The sequence below is a fragment of the Electrona antarctica genome, assembly GCF_951216825.1.
Source record: "Electrona antarctica genome assembly, chromosome: 2".
Classification (NCBI taxonomy): domain Eukaryota; kingdom Metazoa; phylum Chordata; class Actinopteri; order Myctophiformes; family Myctophidae; genus Electrona; species Electrona antarctica.
The window spans coordinates 10,730,476-10,754,274 of NC_136807.1; the positions used below are offsets into that span (position 1 = coordinate 10,730,476).

General features: G+C 45.8%; 1 protein-coding gene across 1 annotated transcript in view; it reads left to right on the forward strand.

Annotated features, from left to right (window-relative positions):
* The first annotated feature begins 260 nt into the window (after positions 1-260).
* The window catches only part of LOC306918087 (uncharacterized protein), a 106,018-nt gene continuing 82,479 nt past the window's right edge, over positions 261-23,799 (forward strand). The window contains exon 1 of the mRNA XM_079496025.1: positions 261-531. Within this exon, the coding sequence (XP_079352151.1) occupies positions 522-531 (10 nt within the window). The 5' untranslated portion in view covers positions 261-521. The remainder of the gene's footprint in view (positions 532-23,799) is intronic.

Below are 23,799 nucleotides of genomic sequence, written 5' to 3' on the forward strand. Positions count from 1 at the left end.
TTAAGGGATGTAGAGGATAGTAGGTATATTGTTGGGGTTTGTAGGTGAAATAATTTATGATAGAGCACCTCTGTGGTTGGTAGCACCTGATGGTAGTATAAAAAGCTGATCTCTATGCCAGTCTGTAATGAGAGTTGGTCAGGGAAACATGTGCTCTGAATGCATGATTTTATTGTTGGGGTGTATATTATGGACACTGAGTTTTGGTAATAATAGGCCCTATATTATTTCCGGCCAATTTCCACAACCGCTCGGCCAACCTAAGAGGGGCGCTACCAGTACCAGGGCTGAGTGATAAGATATGGCAGCCGGCAGAATGAGGCTGGTGGTCGGTGCAATTGACACCGGGAGCTCCCAGCAGGGGAGGAAAGTACTGGTGATCTTGTCAAATGTATGAGGATTGAGATAACTAGAGACGCCGCTGCAGGGCTCATCAAAGGATGAACTGGAGAGCTCTATCTCTCAACATGGGTTCCTGAGTTTCACCCTGGCCAACTGATGGAGTCAATTTGATTTAGAAGATGACTCAAGGTAGGAACCTAGTTTTTGTTATTTTATTTGCTGCTACAGCTTGTGTTGTATAATCTGAATCAGGCTGTTGGACTTTTGGTGTCATTTTGGAACCCAATGACTGGGTGCAAATGATACTTAACAAATGATACATGTCCTATGTGTGTTTGCTTTTTCGTTTTTTAAATGCAGTGTATGTTGTGTTTTGGCTGTTGTTGAAGATTGTGAGTGGTGGCAGCGGCTGCAATGGTTCATGACATGGCTTGGTAGCAAAATGTCTGTCTTTCTTTCTTTCTTTCTTTCTTTCTTTCTTTCTTTCTTTCTTTCTTTCTTTCTTTCTTTCTTTCTTTCTTTCTGAGCTGCTGTTTGTGTAGTATGCTGTGTATATTTAACGTAATGGGATTCAGGCTGTTGCTCTATTAGTGTTCATTTGGGTTGTTTGCCAATTAGAGGTAATCCGTGGAGTGAAGTATAGAGTTGGTGATCTGGACTGGAGTTAGCTGCTATTTGCAACACTAGATTTTTTGGAGGGATGAATCTAGCATTATGTGCAAATTCGAAACAGGTGGTAGCCTGTGCAGGGTCGTTCAGTGATTTCGACGAGCGTTTCCAAACATTCATCCCATTGTAAACAAAATCTAGTGTTGCAAATTGTGGCTAGACTGGAGTAGTCCCTGAATTCCAAACTGACGAGGACTCACTGTCGAGAACTTAAATACACTCTGGAATCTGAGTTTAGTTGTGAGCAATACTGAATTCACCTTGCACTACAATGTTTGCTTTCATAAGCAGTGTGTTGACTCTCAAAATGCAAACACCAGCCACGTACACTATCAGCAGGTGGAAAGTTGTTATCTGTGCTGGAAATGCATGGGACACACTGTTCCGTCAGACTGATAATATATTTCTAGTCCTTCGGCCATTTAAACGCCACAATAATCCTCAGTTCCACAATAGGCCTACGTTTCAGCCCACAAACAACAATGTGATTCTCAACTATCCACTAAATGACTTTACCCAAACGTGGCTGACTATACAGACACCTCTTTACAACATTATTTTTCACGGTTTCTTATTTAGTAGCCTACACAAAAGCCTTATAATACACAAAACACCACTGCAATATAATGCACTACCTCATGCACCTCCAGTGCTACAGTTTGTTGCAGTGATGGCTGCCACACACATGATCATCTAACACTTTCTTTTTTGTTATTATGTTTTATCCCACAATTTTGTAACCCATTTTTTCGGCCAGTGTCAATTATCTAATGTAATCCTGGGCGCTACACTTCCTCTGTCAACCTGGGTGGGCAGCGGACTGACCTCATGCTTCCTTCTATGCATGAGGAGTCCAAGCTGCTTCTTTTCACCTGACAGGGGAGAGTTTCCCCGGCTGGACATAGCGCGTGGAAGGAACACGTTATTCCGACCAGTTCCTTTCCCCTCCATCAGGCGCCCCGGCTGGCCAGGGGGAGGTAGTTTAGAGACCAGGATTACGGCATGTTTTTGTGAGGGTATCTACCCTAGGGAACACGGGGAGAACATGCAAACTCCACACAGAAAGGCCCTTTCGCCAACCCCGCCTCGGGTATGGGCACTGATGACGCGGAGGAGGGAACACGCCCCCAGTGCCCACAGTGTCCCCAGCGGGAATCGAACCCAGGACCTTCTAGCTGTGAGGCGACAGCACTACCGACTGTGCCACCGTGCCCCATCATCTAACACTTTCTAACGTTATCTAATGTCCGGGCCCGGGGCCCATCAGGGTCAAATATTTTACTAAAGTAAAAGTATCAAATCAAGTAGAACTAGCATCGCGACGCATTGTGAGCTTGTATATCGGCTGTTTTCAAATGGCCAGAATGTATATAGTGGTTGAACGTCCAGGTCCGGGGCCCACCATGGGTTCAAAATGGACCTTAATATGGGTCTCTAAATCTGTGTACAATTAATTTATGTATTTGTAATCGTTGGGACCCCCAATCTACACTGTTGTTAATTTAATCAGTGGTGGAAAAAGTACACAAATATTTTTTGTAAAAGTCTCAATACTGTATAGGCCTAATGTAGAACTAGCATCGCGACACATTGTGAGCTTGTACAGTATATCAGCTACAGTATTTTCAAATGGCCAGAAAATATATAGTGCCGACTGCTGAGGTGCTCACGTACATTTTGAGATATTTGTACTTTATTTGAGTTTTAAATTTCCAATACTTTTACTTCTACTCCATACATCTCAGAGGCAAATATTGTACTTTTACTCCACTGCAATTATTTGAAAACGTACTAGTTACTTTGTAGATTATTATTACAAAACATATATTAAATATAGTACTTAAGTAAATGTACTTAGTTACTTTACACTGAATTTAATTCTGATATTTACGAATGGAATCAAATGGACATCAAACGGGTCCATGTGGAGTGGCATCGCGACGTTATCGAGAACCAGTGATCCAACAGACTTCCTGCAAAATGTGCAATTATCGTACAGTGGATTGGATGTGTCGGTTTGTATGTATACTCCATCAATCATGGATGAAACACTGGGATGTGTCAGGAGGATGTTGAATAGCTCTGTAGAGTGTGTTTGAAACTTCATCCCTCTCCACTTGTAGACCTGCCCGCCCCCTCTCTCTCCAGCTGTCAACCACAGTGTACACTGTAGCCTGTATTACTCATAGTGCGGCCACGCCTCCCATCTGTCAATATGCACTTTGACAAGAATATCGACATTGTGACATCTTTCCCCCCCATCTCATATTGTTCTCTCTAATAAAATAAAATTCATACTTTAGCCCACTGAGACCTGCAGATTCTACAAAATGTAGACAGTTTTGTGAAAAACCTATGATTCCATATGTCGGTGGTGCTCAAACTTTTTCACGTCAAGGATCCCCATAATTATGTATTTTGCAGCGGACCCCTATCTCAATTTATTTTTGTTCCAGGGACCCCCAGAAGCAAATGTATGAGTTAAAAACTTTTGCTGTGAAAGAATATATATTCAAAGATTTGAGCCGCATTTTCCCGATTTTTTTTCCAAAAATACAAGCTCATAGCGCATTGCTACGAGCTTGTAGATCTGCTATTTTTCAACAGCTAAAGTTTAAATAAAAATAATGGTTCAAGTGGTTAAAAGCTAAGGCGACAGATACAGTATGCGTTCCTGGTCTTAACCCATTTTGGGCCGGGAACCCCTTTTGGTGTTAGCATTATGTTATGCTTTAGCTATTGAAAAATAGCAGATCTACAAGCTCATAGCGCGCCACCGAGTGGCGCGCTACGAGCTTGTAGGTCTGCTATTTTTGAAAAATCGAAGAACCACTGACATAGAAACATAGCTTTTTCAGAAAACTGTCAGGATGTAGAAGACTAGAATTTCGCGGGCCTTCGGCCCGCTCATCCCAGAGTTGCGTTGCCCCGCGTTGCGATACAGAAGTCCACAGATACAGAAGTCCACAGTGACACGCGTTTTATGCAGCTGTTTTGTGTTGCAGCGCGTGCACGCGCGCGCGTGTAGTGTTGTTGTTCTTATCCATAACAATAAATGGATCAAATATGCTCTATATTAGTTATGTATAGATTTAAAGCAGTGGCTGTCAAAGGTGTGTTCCAGGGACCCTCATGGTTCCTTGAGGGGGTTCCAAATGGACCCATTATAGGTCTGTAACTCTGAGAGTGTAGAAATGGAACCAAGTGGACCCTACAGGTCTGTAACTCTGAGAGTGTACAAATGGAACCAAATGGACTGTTTTATAACGTTTAACTGTGATACTGTACAAATGGAATCAAATGGGACTGTTATGGGTCCATTTGGTTTTACTGTCAGAGTTATGGGGGTCCTTGAAATTAAAAAGGTTGAGAACCTGTATGCAATGGCTTATGTCTTGTAAAAAGAGAGAGCAGCCTATTCTCCAAACCATCATATCTTATGCTTTGCTAGGTTGTACAAATTAATATAGGGTCAATATAATGTGCAGGACTCACGTGTGTGCTCTCTGTCTCTCTCGCTCTCTTCTCTCTCCTCCGTCTCGGTGGTGTGTGTGGGGGGGGGGGGGGGGGATTAGTTGCGCTGCCTGCGACAGTGCTATACTTCTCCAGCAGCGGTGCAGATCCGAGAGAGTGACACATTCGTGTGGATGTAAACTGCGCAAGTTGTAGCTTGAAAGGTCGGATTGTGTAGTCGCACCGGTGGTACAAAGTGAATGTTACAACTCGCACGGTGATGTTGTAAGGCGCAAATGCGAGTACCTAGTCGCACTGTCGAGCCCTGTGTAGTGTAGTGGCATTTGCGCTGCATCGCGAGGCGAGCCAAATTCCCCCCCGCGCACGCACACAGACACACACACACACACACACTGTACGTAGCTGTGTGTTGTTGCAGCGCGCGCGTGTGCGTGTAGTGTTGTTGTTGTTGTTGTACCACGCCAGGTTTGCACAGTGCGCTCAGTGCGATATTTCCGAACGTGGGCGTTGTGTGTGTGTGTGGGTGGGTGTGTGTGTGTGTGGCTGGCTGTGTTTTGTTGCGTGGGGATCGCCATGTGAGGGGGCTAGCCAATAAGGGCCCTGTGTTGCATGTGGAGAATGGTGTAGGTTAGTGTGTGTGGTGTAGCCGAACGGGGTGTTGAGAACATGAGGGGGATGTAGCACAGCAATCGGTGACCCCTACATTAAGCTGTGTTGCTCCCAAGATGCAGTGCAAATGCGTGTTGTAGCAACCGTAGCCAATGGGAAAACAGGATGCAGTGTTGCCAGGTCCGCGAATTGTAAGCGAGTTGTAAGTAGCGTGTTGAATGGCATTTTTTCTGGGCTAGTTTTCATAGACCTGGCAACAAATTAGGCGGGGGTGTCGGTGCTTGTGGCGTGTTTGTGTTTGTTATTGATATTGATGTTGTTTGTGAGTGTGGACGGGAGGCGGCTGTAGTGGCAGTGCAATGACAGTTTTTACGCGGGTGTTGTTGATTGTGGGCGTGCGGCGCGACATGAGGAGATAGCCGTGGATCGACGCGGAGGGTAAGGCTGTGTCGTGTTAGTGTGTTGTTGCAGTGTGTGTTGCAGCGTGTTGCAGCGTGTCAGTGACGTAGTAGCTGGTGCCTTTTGTTCCTGTGCGTGCTTTTGGGGACATGTTTTCAATTGTAATATAGGATATTTTTAGAATCTGATCTCAGGTGACAGAGATACAGTATGCGTTCCTGGTCCTAATGGGTTAGAGAACACAGGCTTTATGAGCCACTGGACAAGTACATCAACCACAGCCAGGACAGCTGTGGATGACGCTGCATGTGTACATCATGGAGTACATCAACCACAGCCAGGACAGCTGTGGATGACGCTGCATGTGTACATCATGGAGTACATCAACCACAGCCAGGACAGCTGTGGATGACGCTGCATGTGTACATCATGGAGTACATCAACCACAGCCAGGACAGCTGTGGATGACGCTGCATGTGTACATCATGGAGTACATCAACCACAGCCAGGACAGCTGTGGATGACGCTGCATGTGTACATCATGGAGTACATCAACCACAGTCAGGACAGCTGTGGATGACGCTGCACGCACGTCAGACAAAACCACCATCATTTATGACATGCTGGGAATAGTTTGTGCGGCGTCGCCGCTGGCTACAATTCAACAGGGCTATTCAATCAGTTTGGCACAGGGTGGCACAGTTAATTAAAAGGATCCCGTGAGAAATATGGCTTGAAATATGAGTAATCACATTAACGGGCCACAGGTCCGGTAAAGTACAACGGCATTTAGGAGTGCATGAAAAGTAAAACCTGCAAAAGCTGTCAGTCAGTCTGTCTGTCTGTCTGTCCGTCTGTTCGTTCGTCTGGACTTGTGACACGCTCCATATATGGCCGTCTCCCATCTCCATATGAAGATCACAACACTGACCATCAAAGTCTGGATAGCCATACATGGAGAAGACTGGATCATCACCTAGATCTGCATACTGTATATGGAGCCGGCCAGCAACTCTACATCTGACCTCAAACCTCAAACACTTGGAACTCCATATATGGGGCTGACCAGTTCTGACATTCCATATGTTGATCCTACCCCACCCGTCCTTCCTCTTCGATATCTCCCTTTTGACTGATACCTGTCCATTCAAACTCTAGACAGGCCCGCTCCAAAGTTATTAGCGCAGCTGCGCCCTGCAGCCGGTGAAAACTAGACTAAGGCCCGAAAACGTAAAAGAATAAAATAAAAAAATGCATATATGGGCATTCCTAGACCTGTTCAGCGCGACCTCGCTTCTCGCCGTAATAACTGCAGTGCACATGCACCACTGGCCCAGTAATTTATAATTAAAATTTCAATTTGCATGTGTAAGTTGGACAAGCCTTGAATGAGGCAATATGGCTACCATATAATTCTAGAACTTTTCAAAACCAGTCAGCTGGAAAGACTGTCTTAGGTCGTTCCAGCTGACTCAATGTCAATCAGTTTACGAATGATTCATTAATGTTACTATAGCTACTTTACTTTCAATGCAAACTCCTCCCTCAACATTCACACTGAATCTGTCCTTCACAACTCTCATCAATAGTGGCAAAGGTTCCTTTCAATAAGTACTGTATAAATCCTCAGTCATCATCTCTGTGATTTTTAGGCCTGCCTGCAATTTGCAAAATGAGAAGTGGAGAGTTTCGCCCGGATATAGATCAGCTGAAGAAAGTGTGAGGTTCTTTTTTTTTTACCTTGATGTATTTCCACAAGCGTGACTGTTCTATCTCTGCTCTGCAGCTCCATCAGTCAAAAAGCAAATGGCAGCGCCAAGTGGAAAGTTTTCCATGCTCCATTACAGACAAGTTGAATTAAGGAGAAACGGCAATGCTTTTCCTTTGGCCATCTAATGTCACTGTGGATGAGTAAATCATGACATTGAACTACAGTAACACACATGTCTGTAAACTGGTGGAAAGGTCTGTGTTGTAAGCTGGATATGCAACAAATAGAGTTGTCGCCATGAGTCCATGTTTTGCAACTCACTTAGTTTGGCGCACGAGGTTGTGGCATGGTTAAGTCAATGTAGCGGCCTCAGCAGTGGAGCTACAACGGTCAACCTAGTGGACAAGCTCCACAGTGGCGTGCACAGACATTTAGAGGGGCAGGTGCTCAAGTGAAAAAAGGGCACCTTGTGCAGCGCGTGGAACCGGCCAGTTGCCTTAATAGTGTGAGATTTATAGATTTCGGGGCCTAAATAATATATTAGAAGCTTTTTATCAAGAATTGATCAATGTCACCATGGTCCACATACTGTACACAGTGTACAGTACACTGTACTACAAAAAAAAAAAAATCTTTTCAAAAGGGCACATTTGTCCAGAGGGAAAAGGGCAGGGCGTGCTCTAGCACCCCCTAGTGTCTATATGTGCACGCCACTGAGGCTCCATGTCCTGTCTGCCATTGTGGGTAAAGAAAAATCCACCAGCGAATATAGCAGAGCGTTGTGTGTGCTTACAGAGCGACTATTTGAACTATTCGTCATTCAACAAAGTACTGTAGTACCGGTATAGTCTGACTCCGGCAGCCAACAGGCTTCTTTTGTTTGGGGTGGGAAATTTGGTATATCGTTTTTTTTATTAGCCTAAAATATTGTCTATATATATCCACTTGCTGACCGGCTGTCGGTATTGAGCAATGTTTTATTTTTATATGTGACCATACCATTAACATCCTATTGTATATAAGGCAAGATTTTAAAAATGTCATTATGCTTTATGTAGAATGTGACATGTCAAACTGGGGGGTTTTCATGATTCTGAATCCATTCCAAGCATTTGTTTAGCACAAAAAACACTCCTTGGGCTAAAAGCGGCCATAAGCACTTGCCCAAATGTGCCAAAAATGTGCTGACCTCATCACATTTGTGATGACGGCTATGGCCGTTTTTAGCCCAAGGACTGTTTTTAGTGCAAAACTAAAGCTTGGAATGGATTCAGAATCATGAAAACCCCCTAGTTTGACATGTCACATTAAAGCATAATGAAATACTAACATTTTTGCCTTATATAGGATGGTATGTATATAGGATGGTATGGTCACATATAAACCCCTATAAAGCACATTTCTCAATACCTACAGCCAGTCAGCAAGTGGATTCATGAATGTACTATGTATATAGACAATATTTTAGGCCAATAAAAAAAAACGATATACCACATTTCCCACTCCACACCCCCAGCTGCCAGACTATAAGTGGCTAAATCCAACTTGCAATTGTATTGTAATGCTGGAGCATGAACCTATGAGGCCCCTCGGCACATGCCTGCACTTTCCTATATTAGTTGGAAAATCATCCACTAGATCGTCAAAGTCTGGCTGTGTGACGAGGACTGACTCTATTGACATAAATGAAAATGAGCTCAGATGTGTTTGGCACATGCTACTCCGCAGCAAATTTTCTATTCTGCCTAAAAAAGTTAAAATGTCCACACACCCTGGCAGTTTGTCATCGGTAACGTTAGAAGAATCCTAAATCCAATACAAAACGGTGGGGTATACTAGTGACTGCATATTAAGTGCAATTTAGTTGGGCAAGCTGCACCCTCAGTCATCCAGAGTTTGTTGGCTATGAGTTCATGTCCAGGTCTAATGGATATGCAGCAGAGAGAGTACAGTTACTTTTCCCACTATGATATCACTGTTAGACACCTGCCTGTTTCACAAAACCTACAGTAGATATTGGATTTGCTGGGATTTTCCAGTTATCCGGGCTGAATTTAGCCTTGACTCGATGTCATGAAAGCAGTGTCACATACTGTAAGTTACCATGGAGAGGCTTGGTTAATCCTGGTGCCTTATCTCTTCAGTCAGCAGTCAGTTGTATTTTTCACGGTTAAGGTCTCCACACACCGGGCGCGAATCGGATGCGAATTTGGATTTTTAGCAGCGTTTCTCCTTCGGTTTTCCGAAAAAACGCGGCCGGTGTGCAACCACCTTTATTCCCTGTTCTTATGTGTGTTTGTTACTTTAACTTATTTGTATTGGCAAAATCAATGCCAGATGTATACATATTCAGGTTTACGTATTATTATTTCATCATTGTATAGGCTACTTTATAACTATTCAACAATATTACTGTTATATTGTGTGTGCTAGTATGGGTTTAATGAATAAAGTATATTGACAAATATTGACCAAAAACCATTCATCATCTCCCCTAAATGCAAATGGTCTTTCACACAAATATCTTGATCACAGCTGTTGCAGCCCTTTTAAAAATGCCCCTGCATTATTTACGTTCCCCATCAAGTTGCTGCATCATATCAGCATCTATAGCCAAAATAGCCACATTTTAGTCACCTTGAATGTTTTAGTGTTAGTCTAGTTTTAGTCGACAAAATTTCATAAGTCTTAAGATTGATTCGATTAAATCTACAGTTGATTTAGTCGACTAAAATGTATTTTGGCGGGCCTTGATGCCGTCGTAATGACTGATTTTACGCTTGCTGAGCTTGTAGATCTGCTATTTTCAGCATGCAACCAAGTGTAAAATGACGTACCGGTATACTCTCTTGTCCTATACATTTTAGTCTAGTTATAATTTGTTGGAAATGAAATTGTCAATATATTTAGTCTTAGTTTTAGTCATCATAGCTGTTTTATTTTTCTATAACAGGAATGGTATCACACAACACAGGGTTAAAGTTTGAATTGTTCTTTATTGTTTGTAGCAGAGAATTATATTTGTTTGATTGTTTTGACATATATTGATTGTTGATTGATTATTGATTGACTACAGTGTAGGGAGCATATAACTAACTGTGGGCTCTATAGGGATTAGGGAACATACCAACATTGGTTGTATTATATAGAAATTTCACGAAATACCTTTCGTTTATGGGTAGGTTTCCTTCAAAACCTAGCTGCAGAATATTATTTTATGTACTCCCAGGACAGAAAATTCTAGAATTTTCGCTGTCCTGGGCTCTAAGGGTGACGTAGGAAGCCACGCCTATCCCGTATAGATACCTGCGTGGCTACGTCAGCCCTCATTCAACTTTTCTTCTGCTAAGCTGCGAGAACGAACTTTAACATTCCAGTGTGTGCAGGGTAATATATCTCGCAAACTCGGCCGAGAGATTAATTCTTTAGGACCGTGAGATCTCTGGCACACTCTCGAAGCAAACAGAAGGATACTTCTCGAGAAAAAAAGCCGAACTTCGACACAAGTGAGTTCTAGGCAACTTGTTGCTACGCTAGCTTGTCGGAAAAAACAGCTCGCGCCTCTTTTTCTCTCTCGCTAAAGCTAGCGTTTGTTAGCTTAAAGCTATCGATAGTTAGCTTAGCGCTACTAGGCAGATACGCCTGTGGTCTACTATTACACGCCACGAGGAAGATAAACCTGTGGCTGTTAAGCACTCGGACTCCTCTCTCTACAAGCAACCATGTCGCTGACGAGGGAGACCCAGCCCGGGGAAAGACGCCATCGAGGACAGCCGGTGCCCGCCGACTGTCAAGAAGGCCCCAAACAAAAGACGTGCTCCACCTGGGGATGCGGGAACACGATGTCGGGCAAAGACGGGCATGACGAGTGCATGTATTGTCTCGGCCTCACCCACACCCGTGAGTCCATGGAGGAAATCGGTCCCGTTTGCCTCCATTGTGAGAAAATGGACGACGACGTCCTAAACAACAGGCTCGGACGTGTCCAAAGGTATTATGACAACTTTGCCGCCCACGGACTCCGAGAGAGGAGCCCCACTCCTCCCCCGCGACGAGCTCGCATACAAGTCCCGCCAAAGGGGCTTTGGCCCCGCGTCACCACCGGAGAGGGACAACGAGCTACCCCGAGACAGAGGCTCGACTACTCGGGCAACAGAGCCCCAACCGGAGCCTCTTCTTCAAGAGCAGCACCTGCCGGCGCTAGCCGAGACAGGTACGCTACTTCAGCCTCTGCAACCAGGGCTCACGAGGCCACTGATTACGAGGCTCATGGCGCGAGGCCAAGGGATACCTTCGCACCGCGCCGCTCTTCCCCAGCTCCACGTGCTCGACAACACGTCGTGCAGGCCACCATTGAGTGCCCGCCCAGACATACAGCTAGACGCAGACAGCCTGCCGTTGCACCCAGCTATATGGTGGACCGCCTGGACCTTTCCCCAGACCGCGCAATGTCTCCCGGTGGGGAGCATTGGACTACCAGGGAGGAAGGGGAGCTTCGTGATGACGAGCTCCCTTCCTTCCAGGAGCAACTCCAGGACTACCACGTCCTGGACGAGGCCTACGCGGACGAGCGAGATGGCCATGATGACCTCTCCCCCGGGGACTACGTCAGCACCACTCGTCGCCCCTTCGACGACCTGGATGCCATGGACATACAGGAGCACCAGCAAGCCAGGGCTCCTGTCCCCCCGCCTCCTGTACCCCCCATGGATGACTCCAATATTTACGAGATATACAGGAAGGCTAGTGCACGTTGTAACCACACATGGCCTAAGTCAACTGTCAAGGTACTACCATGGGAAGGCAGGACTGATGAGTCCGCCCCCCCCCCCTGCACCTAGAAGACAGAAGCTCCCTATGGCACAGGGCTTCGAGGAGGCCATGATGCACGCCTGGGACGAACCCCTCCTGAAGGTGGATTTTCCCAAGGCCAGCGCCAAGGGGCCCAACGACATACCAGATAAACAAACCCTCGCCATAGACTTCATGCCAGCTATGGACAAGGCTATAGCGGCCTACCTGGCCAACCCTGCAGCTCCTAGAGTGGATCACCACGTAAAGGAACCGCAGCTCCTGTCCAGCAGCGTGAGGGAAGCCTCAAAACTGAACAAGTGGCAGTATGCACACATGTCCTTCGTGGCGAAGGCCCTCAATGCAGGAGCACTTCTCCAGGGTTCCATGAAGAGCCTCCTCATTGAGATGGGACAGAAGTCCATTAAAGTCCAGCTAGCGGAACTGCCAGAAGACCTGGCCGAGTTACGCCGCCTGAATCACGAGATGGCCACCCTCCAGAGGGACTCCACTCTCCACAACGCCAAGGCAATGGCATGTTCCATCCTCCAGGAGAGATGGCGTTGGGTCGATCAGACCAGCGCCATCTCCCTGGAGACAAAGAAAGAGTTTGTGGCTGGAAATATCCACCCAGACAGTATGTTTAAGGACGCTCTGGCCAAGATGTCAGAGACCATCCAACAGCTCGAGTCCTCCACCAAGACGATGAAGGCGCTCGAACCGCTGGCCAACCAGGCCGCCCCGGTAGGCCGCCCCAAGGCTAAGAAGGCACCCTGGAAGGCCAAGACCGATGACAAACCCAGGTCCCAGGACCGGAGCGGAGATAGACAGCGACAGCCTGCAGGCCGAGGCAGAGCAGACCGCCGCACCTCTCCGCCGCCCTACAAGGCCAGGAGCGCTCCCAGAGGCCGAGGCCAGGGGAAGCGCAAATGACCTGCCCGGGCCGGGTCATCTTCCCCACCACACTCAGAGTTCAAGGCCAGAGGTGGGGATCACAGATCTCACCTCAGAGCCTGCGCTGAAGCGCTTAAGGGGGCCTGTACACAGTGCTGTGAGCACCGTTGTACAGACCCCGAAAATTGTTATGTGCAATTCACATGTGTATGTTTTTCCACGTTGTTCAATAAAGAAAACAAAAAAAACAAAAAACACAAAAAACAATAAAACCAACTCTGAAGGGCATAGGCCCAGTGGGAAAGATAACCCACACTGTGACAGCTTTAGCTGTCACAGGCCAAAAACTCCACGCCAATTTTTTCCAAACTCAATACCGAAAAAATTCACTAGAGGGAGACATTTCACACAAAGTAAGTCTTCCCCTAGGCAGGCCATGCACCACGCTGACAAGCGCAGGGAACCCTTTGTCACGTCATCTGTCACAATGGCGGATATCCGGGGCTTCCCCGTGGATAATCCGTACAATTCAGACAGGATACAGGCTACAGTTCGCCTCGAAACCGCCCACTTCCAGGAAAATTATTTTCTCAGAAGCGAGCGGGCAAAAGGCCGCCATTCTGCAAGAGGAAATCAATTCATTAATGCAGAAAGGCGCCATCACAGAGGTGGCCCTCGACCAATCAATGAACGGTTTTTACTCCCGCTATTTCTTGGTAAAGAAAAAGGGGGGCGGACTCCGTCCCATTCTAGACCTGAGGGCATTGAATCGTCACTTAAAAAAGCTGCGATTCAAAATGCTTACTCCACCAGTCCTCCTACGCCTAATTCGCGAAGGGGACTGGTTTACGTCAATAGACCTGCAAGACGCATATTTCCACATTCCGATTTACCCGCCGCACAGAAAATTTCTGCGCTTCGGGTTCAGAGGAAAAGTGTACGAGTACACAGTCCTTCCCTTCGGAATGTCACTGAGTCCCAGAGTCTTCATAAAGTGCACCGCGGCAGCTATCGCTCCGCTCCGACAGCAAGGGATCCGTCTCGCTACATACGTAGACGACTGGATCCTACTTGCAGACTCTCCACGAGAAGCACTGTCGCACACACATCGTGTGCTCAGCCACCTCGACTCGCTTGGGTTTATAATAAACCACGAGAAGAGCATGCTTATGCCAACACAGTCAATAGACTTTATAGGCATAACACTGAACTCAATCTCTTACACGGCCCGCCTGAGCCAAGAGAGAATAGACGCAACACTGCAGTGCGTGGCGTCATTCAAAAGGGGACGCTCGATTCCTTTTCATGCATGCCTCCGGATGGCGGGGTTAATGGCCTCTGCGGTCTATTTAATCCGCCTAGCAAGGCTACATATGAGACCTTTCCAACGATGGATAGGCTCTCTACATGTACCAATGCACCGTCGGCACCAGAAGGTAACAGTAACATCACAATGCATACTAGCCCTTCAATGGTGGTCAGACAGGAAAACCCTCTCAGAGGGCGTCCCCATGGGAAAGCCTCTGATCAGGAAAGTCATCACTACAGACGCCAGCATGACAGGCTGGGGAGCCACGATGGAAGGACTCACAGCCAGAGGTTTATGGTTGGGGCCACTACGTGCCCTTCACATAAATTACTTAGAGCTCATGGCAGTCTTCCTCGCCCTGAAACACTTCGAGCAGCGCATCCTGGGTTGCCATGTCCTAGTCAGGACAGACAACACCACGGCCATGTGCTACATCAACAGACAAGGTGGACTCAGGTCCCCTCGTCTTCATCAACTGGCTCAGAAACTGATCCTGTGGTGCAACACACGCGTCCTCTCAATAGTAGCGTGTCACGTCCCAGGTCTTCTGAACACAGGGGCAGACCTGCTGTCCAGAGGACCTCTCCGCTACTCAGACTGGTCACTACACCCTCATGCAGTGGCCCAGGTCTGGAGCAGGTTTGGGAAATCCAAGGTGGATCTCTTTGCCACAGAGGAGAACACGAAGTGTCCCCTCTTCTTCGCAATCAGGGGACCATCAACGTTGGGGCTAGACGCTCTGTCACACCAATGGCCCAAAACCCTTCTCTACGCCTTTCCCCCGCTATCCCTCATCAGCCCCACTCTGGACAGAGTGAGGACTCAGGGTCTGAAGGTGCTCCTAATAGCCCCGTCGTGGGGGGTCTGGAGGTCGGAAATAACCCCTCTCCTCTACGACCAGCCGTGGAGAATTCCCCTTCGAGCGGATCTCCTCTCTCAAGCGAGGGGGGAGATCTTCCACCCTCACCCCCAGGACCTAGACCTATGGGTCTGGCCCGTCAAAGGGTGATGTTGACTGCCGTGGGTCTACCTCCGAACGTAATCGAAACGATTCAGAAAGGCAGAGCCCAGTCAACAAGGGACCGTTACGACACAGCCTGGCGCGTCTTCGAGCATTGGTGCTCACGAAGACCAGACCAAACAGTCCCCTACCAGGCCTCAGTGATCGACGTCCTGTCATTCCTGCAGGAGCTCCTAGACAGCGGCCTAGGCCTCTCCTCAGTCAAGGTCCATTTGGCGGCAATCTCTGCCTGCCACCCAGGCTTTGATAACCAGACGGTGTGGAAGCACCCGCTGGTAAAACAATTCATGAAGGGTGTACGCAGGGAACATAGGACATGCAGATCCCTCGTTCCCTCGTGGGATTTGTCCCTGGTTCTAAAGGCTCTGGCTACAGCACCCTTTGAACCACTACAAACCGTGAGCCTCAAGCTCCTAACCCTGAAGGTGGCTCTCCTGATCGCACTCACGACAGCAAAAAGGGTCAGCGACCTACATGCGCTCTCGATCTCTCCAGACTGCATGAGGTTCGATGAGGGGTCGACCAAGGTCACCCTAAAGGCAAACCCCGCCTTCATTCCCAAAAATGCTCTCTCAGTGTGTGTGCCAGTGAACCTACAGGCTTTCCATCCCCCGCCGTTCTCCTCTGACGAAGACAGCAGGCTTAATTGCCTCTGCCCAGTCAGAGCTTTACGCATATACGCGGATAGACTGGCTCCCTTCAGACAAGGAAGCCAACTCTTTGTGTCCTGGGGTGCCAGGACCAAAGGAAAGCCCGTCACGAAGGTCACTATCTCTAACTGGATAGTGGAAGCCATCCGTCTGGCCTACACTAGCCAAGGCGTGGATTCCCCTCAAGCCCTGAGGGCCCACTCCACAAGAGGTGTGGCAGCTTCCTGGGCACTCTACAAGGGTGTCTCCATTCAGGAAGTCTGCACAGCAGCAAGCTGGTCTACACCCTCGACTTTCGCCACATACTATAACCTAGATGTGGCAGCGCCTTCGCTAGCGCACGCGGTCTTGGGGGCCGCTGCTCAGTAAAGCATCAGGGCAGCATAGCGCTGCCTCCTGCTCTCCACAAGGACTAGGTTCTGGACCCAAAAGGGTCCGAGCCCCTCCCAAAAGGTCTACCTGGGACCCACTGGAAGTTCAGGTCACGGGAGTTCATAAAGTCCCATAAACGAAAGGTATTTCGTGAAATTTCTATATAATACAACGTTAAAGGTTACTTTAGTAACCACGGTTGTATATATAAATTGAACGAAATACCTTTCGTGGAACGCCCTTCTGTTCTCTAAAGCAGAAGAAAAGTTCCGAATGAGGGCTGACGTAGCCACGCAGGTATCTATACGGGATAGGCGTGGCTTCCTACGTCACCCTTAGAGCCCAGGACAGCGAAAATTCTAGAATTTTCTGTCCTGGGAGTACATAAAATAATATTCTGCAGCTAGGTTTTGAAGGAAACCTACCCATAAACGAAAGGTATTTCGTTCAATTTATATATACAACCGTGGTTACTAAAGTAACCTTTAACGTTTTGTGTAAAGTGGGAATTGAGTAGCCTACTCTAAAATATTATTAATTATTATTATTATTATTATGTGGGGAATTATTTGAGTAATATGTGACACTTTAAAGTGTGTATACGAATTGTGATGTCTCTGGACATTGGAAATTAACTGGTTAATTGAAGATTCAATTCAGGTTTGGTAACATTCACTTTGAAAGAATATATATTCAAAGATTTGCGCCACATTTTTACGATTTTTCAATAGCAGACCTACGAGCTTCAAAATGGGTTAAGAAGGGAGACCTGGCCTGCCACTGCCTGGCAGAAGTCAAGGAAGAACTGATGAGGAGTAGACCCAGGGCCAATCTGTCCAGTGCTGTGTACCTTTGTTATGCTTCCATTTGATCACTTGTCTGCCTGAGGAAGGTCGAAGGAACGAAACGTTGCATTTTGGACATTAAATAAAAAAAGCTCTTGAACCAGCAAGTGACAGTGTGCGGGTCTCCCTCCTTCATCAATTGTCTGCAAAAAGGTGAATAAAACTCACTTCTTCTCTGCATCATCAAGGACCATCAAAAGGATCGCTTGGATCAAACGGTGCCTTTCGGCAAACACTCCACACTGGGTCAGAGTGTGACAGTTCCCAGATTCTTTCTTTCCAGCTACTAAACTGAGCTGGCTGGAGAACAGTTTGCATGCAAAACGGTACACACAGTAGCCACTGTCATGAAACCTTCTGAATATTTGGCAATATTCAGTTCAGAGGCTCATTGTTTGAAACGTCTAGTTTCCACCAAGCACACATATCGGACGGAAGCTGGGTATTCACTGCTGTTTTGGAAGGGGATTGCTCCTCTTCCAATAAAGAATCGACTTAATGTCACTGGAAGTGCTTTTTGCCATAATGCAGGGCCAGAGACCTCATAGCATCAGAACTGTTTTAGTTCCGCTTACATTAGGTGACATGTAATGACCTCAGAGAGATAATGCTTGGTTGGTGATTTGATTCTCGGGAACTGCCCAACGGCTCCTCGGGTGCAAATGATGGTTCTTGGATACCATTAGCTGTTGTGGTTTGCCTTTAACCCATTTTGAGCTGAGATCAGATTCTAAAAATGTCTTCTACATCCTGACAGTTTTCTGAAAAAGCTATGTTTCTATGTCAGTGGTTCTTCGATTTAAAAAAAATAGCAGACCTACAAGCTCGTAGCGCGCCACTCGGTGGCACGTTATGAGCTTGTAGATCTGCTATTTTTCAATAGCTAAAGCATAACATAATGCTAACACCAAAAGGGGTTCCCGCACAAAATGGGTTAAAGCACATGGCTCTGGGCAAGTGACAATACTGGTAACCAAATAGTTTAGATAGTACTGCTGCCATTCTTATTCTCAGAGGCTTTTTGAAAGAAGTTGGCAAATGACTGGAACAATTTCAAGCTAAACGGTCCCTTGCCTTTTTTGGCTTTCATTTTGGAAGCACCACTATTACAATGTTTGTCTTCCATATTTCAGAAATAGTTTGATATTTATATGAATATTTATGGCACATCTCTACAAATACTGTTGCTTGAAGTAGCTAAAGGCAGTTTTGAGAAAATAAAAGAAGAACATAGAAAAGCACATGGAAGAAAAATTACCCTGACCCTTAAAAAAAGGATTCTAGAAGAATAGCTCTTTGGAGGGATTATTCAAATAGTCTTTAAATAGGCAGTAGTTTTAGAAAAAGATCAAGTCTCTGAATATATTACTGTGGCCTACCATACCAAGCAATCTTATATACTTGCTTGTTTGTATGTATGTGTGTTTATTATTTATTTGAAGCCAATTACGCGCAGACAGTATGGCATATTAGGATCCAGTTTGAGGGTCATTGTCATATGACTCACAATATCTGTACCAAATTTGGTGGGGGAAAAAAATGTTGTGCAACAAACAGTAGTTGGTGGTGACCCTATGGGTGTAATAAGACTTACATAGGCCACAATCCATCGATGGGGAGGTGAAAATAGACATTTTAACATTTTACTGCACTTCTGTGGATCTAAATGCATATGTGGGAAACAATTATGGGGAATGTATTAGGTCTCATATGCTAAAGAAAGATGTAGCTTTTGCCATATCGTTTTAATGTTTCACAAATCACAATGTATTTGTAATGATTTGTGAATAATGGTTTGACCATCACTTAAAGCGAAAACAGATTGTTCTGAAAAATCGCTTCGCTTTTTCATCCAAAGCACTACAATGTACATTATATCCACCCGTTCACAAACTCTGATGGCGGAGGCAAACATGCATGGTACCAACCTGCTCATCTCTGATGGTGGAGGCAAACATACAGGGTACCAACCTGCTCATCTCTGATGGTGGAGGCAAACATACAGGGTACCAACCTGCTCATCTCTGATGGTGGAGGCAAACATACAGGGTACCAACCTGCTCATCTCTGATGGTGGAGGCAAACATGCAGGGTACCAACCTGCTCATCTCTGATGGTGGAGGCAAACATGTAGGATACCAACCTGCTCATCTCTGATGGCGGAGGCAAACATGCAGGGTACCAACCTGCTCATCTCTGATGGTGGAGGCAAACATGCAGGGTACCAACCTGCTCATCTCTGATGGTGGAGGCAAACATGCAGGGTACCAATAACCTTCTCATCAAACATGCAGGGTACTAATAACCTGCTCATCAAACATGCAGGGTACCAACCTGCTCATCAAACATGCAGGGTACTGTACCAACCTGCTCATCAAACATGCAGGGTACCAATAACCTTCTCATCAAACATGCAGGGTACCAATAACCTGCTCATCAAACATGCAGGGTACCAACCTGCTCATCAAACATGCAGGGTACTGTACCAACCTGCTCATCGGGAGGAGAAGCCCGGGTCTGATGGCTGCCCCTGAGCCAGTGCCGTTCATCATCTGCCAAAGATACCAGCTTACTGACAAAAAATGGGAGGGTTTTTCTCCCTCAAGTTTAAGCTGAGGGAGAATTTACATGCCCCCCCCCCCCCCCACACACACACACACACACACACACACACACACACACACACACACACACACACACACTCGTTCTTGTATGAGTTGGAAGTACTTGAGCACAAACTGCTACAGAAGCACAAACTCTTGTTTGTTTGTCTGCTCGAAGGTTACACGCCAGAACGCATTTGCAGCTGCGGATGAAGAGAGAAAATAGTTTTCTGAGCTAATCGCCTTGAATCATTATTTCGGAGTGCCACTTTTTCCACTTGGGTGGTTTTTGCATGGCTGAGTATTAGTTGTTAGCTGAGCATGCAACCCATGGCCAATTGGAGGCGAACAGAGGAAGCGTACCTGCTCCAGACCCAGATGCTAGCATAACGGTATCAGCCAAGCTGGAGCAAGAAATGGCATGCATTTCATCAGCTTGCTGTTAGCAAAATATTGTTTTGTAATCAATACAGCTTCAGAATTCAGCAGTTGAAATATGACTTGGAAAGGAATGTCTGTATAATAATTGTACATACTGTCTGTCTGTCTGTCTGTCTGTCTGTCCGTCCGTCCGTCCGTCCGTCCGTCCGTCCGTCCGTCCGTCCGTCCGTCCGTCCGTCCGTCCGTCCGTCCGTCCGTCCGTCCGTCCGTCCGTCTCTGTATTATACAGTCATATGTGGTATATGCGACTGTAAGTCGCTCTGGATAAGAGTTTCTGCTAAATTCCTAAATTGTAAATTGTTCAGACAGAATTCTAAACTGTATTATATCATCGTGCTCTATGGACATTCTCTCATTAAGCAGCCTACTGAAACTGGCGGTACAAATTAACTGGCACGCAAGAAAGACCTGCCAGGAATGACATATTTCCACATTATAAGGTGTGGAAAAAAATGCTTCTCAATGATTCAGTACTGTATTTACTGTATATGTAAAGCAAACCTACAAACCAGAGCCGTTAAAATCAGTTAATCTGTGTCTATTACAGGCACACAATATATACGTACACAGAATAATTAATGACAAATGTTTTCTTTCTTTTGTTTGTCTCATGTTGGGCTTATAGATTTCAGATGTGCTGATTGAACATTGGCTAGGTCATTACTAGACTTCTTGTTGAAGTTGACCTTGCGATAATAACATGTAGACGGCACATCCTTGCCTTAATTTATGCTAAATAAACAAGATATTTAGTTCCTTGACATCAATCACATGTTCATTTACATTAACTAGAGCAGTTTTAATTACACTCATCGCTCAGCGCTGTCAAAAGTACTGCTGAATATCGACCACAATATCTATTAACTCTGCTGCAATTCCACATGGACCCTTATGGGTCCATGTGCACACTCGCCAGAGTGAAAATAACACTGAGGATTTTACTGTGTACAGTAAATAGTACACCGTTTCTTCCACTCTGTCACTATAGAGGCTGGGGAAAAAAAGGAAGCCATACTCAGGGAGTGACTTGAAGGAGAACATTAAAATCCTATTTAACTGAGAGTGTGCACATGGAATCAAACGCACCTTACGGATCCATTTTGGTTCCATTTTGTGCACTCTCAGAGTTAAATGAACACTGAGGAGTTTATAGTGAGGAGGGATTGTTCACATTGGTGAGCCGAGCAGTGAGCAGCCTCTCTCTCACCTGCCATGTTTTCACAAGTCGGCCCCCTGCTATGGTTACTGGGCTCTAATTGGACAGCTGAGCCATTAGTGCTGCGAGAGAGTGAACGGTTTCAGGGGCAGCAGCAATCTGGTGGTCCTCCTACCCAGTGGTGAAAAGTAACTAAGTACTTTTACTCATGTACTGTACTTTAAGTAAATTTTTTAGGTATTTACACTTTACTTGATTATTTACAATACCTTTTACTTCTACTCCACTACATCTCAGATGCAAATATTGTACTTTCACTCAGCTATTTGAAAACTTTATCTACTAGTTACTTTGTAGATTTAGATTATTATTATTACAAAACATACATTAACCACTTCAGCCCTACTGTACAGTATATGCATTTTGGCCATTTGAAAATAGCAGATCTACAAGCTCACAATGCGCCGCTATGCGATGCACTGTGAGCTTGTAGATTGGCTATTTTCAAAAGACTATTATACATTTGAAACCTTTAAATGGGACATTCTACAAAATGAGTACTTTTTACTTTTGGTGCTTAAGTTTAATTTTGAAGGCATTACTTTTTTACTCGAGTACATATTACAATTCTGAATTTTTACTGCCAGGGAAGGCACAGCAGCAGTGGGGGGGGGGGGGGGGGGGGGGTTTGGGGAAATCTGCACAGCAGCAGCACAATGGCAGGAAAAAAAGACTTAAGAAGCCAAATCAAAGACACACTCTAAACACAACCTGAAACAAAGCCACACTGAGCAACAAAAATAACCCGTATTCTGAGAGGATTGACTCTTCCAACCTGAACAGGAGGAGGGCATAATGGAGAAAAAGGAGGGTAACAGGAGAGGAATAGCAACAAGGCGCCCTCCCCTCCCTTCGCGTGGGCCTCGCGAAGCCCCTCAAGGTTCCCTGCAGCAGGCACAGATGGCATGATGTCGCCTCTTAATGGCCCTCCCATGTCTTTCCATTCGGGGGGATGTGACGGGGACACGTGAGGAGGGCCAGGTGAACCCACGGGTTAACAGCGGTGTATTTCCCACGACGGGGTTAACGTGCTCTGACCTCGGACAATTTCGAACGCTGACACATTCCTGATTATGGAATCTATCTTGGACACACACTTACACGTTAACCCCCCCCCCCCCCCCCCCCACACACACACACACACACACACACACACACACACACACACACCCCCCACACCCCTCCTGAGACGCCTGAAGGAGTGTCACGTCCTCCTGAAGTAAATAGACGGAGGGAAGGGTGGGGGGGTTCGGGGGGGCAGGGCAGCCGGTGATTCTGTTTTGTCTGCTCAAGGGATTAGATTAAGTTTCCCATCAGGCCAGTGTTTGCACACTTTCTCTGATCCCCTAATAGTGGAGCAGATTACTGAAACGATCGTTCACTTGATCATACAAGCACCAAATTTGGCACACGAGTGCTTCAGAACCTACTCTCTCAGAAAAGTACGTTGTCCACTTGAAAAAACAAAATGGCCACAATTTTTCAAGATGGCCGCCTTTCAAAATGGTTTTAAACAGTGTTTGAACTATAGTTTGATTGAATAATCCTATTGTGATGGCCTATACATCGAAATGTATGTTTCTGAGTATGAGAAATCCAATTCCGCATTTAGCAAATCAAAATTATTGAATATTATGATGATACAATGGGAATTAAACGAAAAGCTGGGGCAGATTAAGTCAATATTTCATAAGAATCTTTCACTTGGTGGTACAAGCACCAGAATTGGCACACATTGGGCAGTATTATGCGTGTCTTAAGTACCAGGTCTTATGACTTAACTTAAGACCTGGAGGCGTGGTCAATGCTGTTTGGCCACTCAGAATAGCCAAATGGCATTGATCACGCTCCAGGTCTTAAGTTAAGTAATAAGACCTGGTACTTAAGACACGCATAATACTGCCCATTATGTCCAGGATGTACTTTCTATGAAAAGCACATTATCCAGCTGATAATCCAAGATGGCTGCCAGTTTTCAAGATGGCTGCCTCGTCAAATGCAAAAAACAAAACAAAAAGGTTTTCAAAGTAGAATTTAAATGTGTTAATGATTCAAACATCAAAATGAATTTATTCTGACTGTAAGAACTCAATGGTGTTCCAATATGGCCGCCAGTTTGCAAGATGCAGCTATTACGTGACTCAAAATTTGCGTTTTCGGAAGCTGTCTGACCACAGATATTGTTGAAGGGCAACATCATCATGCATTGAAATGCTGTGATCAAGCTCTATTGGTTTGTAATTTTGTATATAAGAGTGATGTCAAAGCACAACCAGGACACACTGGTTACATCACTGCTGTGAGACTCAGCATGGGGTTCAGTGTCTGCTTGTAGCGTATAGCTGTAGTTGTGGTTTACTAACTGTTGTAGTGGTGTACTCATTGTAGTTTGTAGTATACTATGCTAATTAGCCCCTGTATATATCTCCACTAGAAGTTTAGTTAGTTGTAGC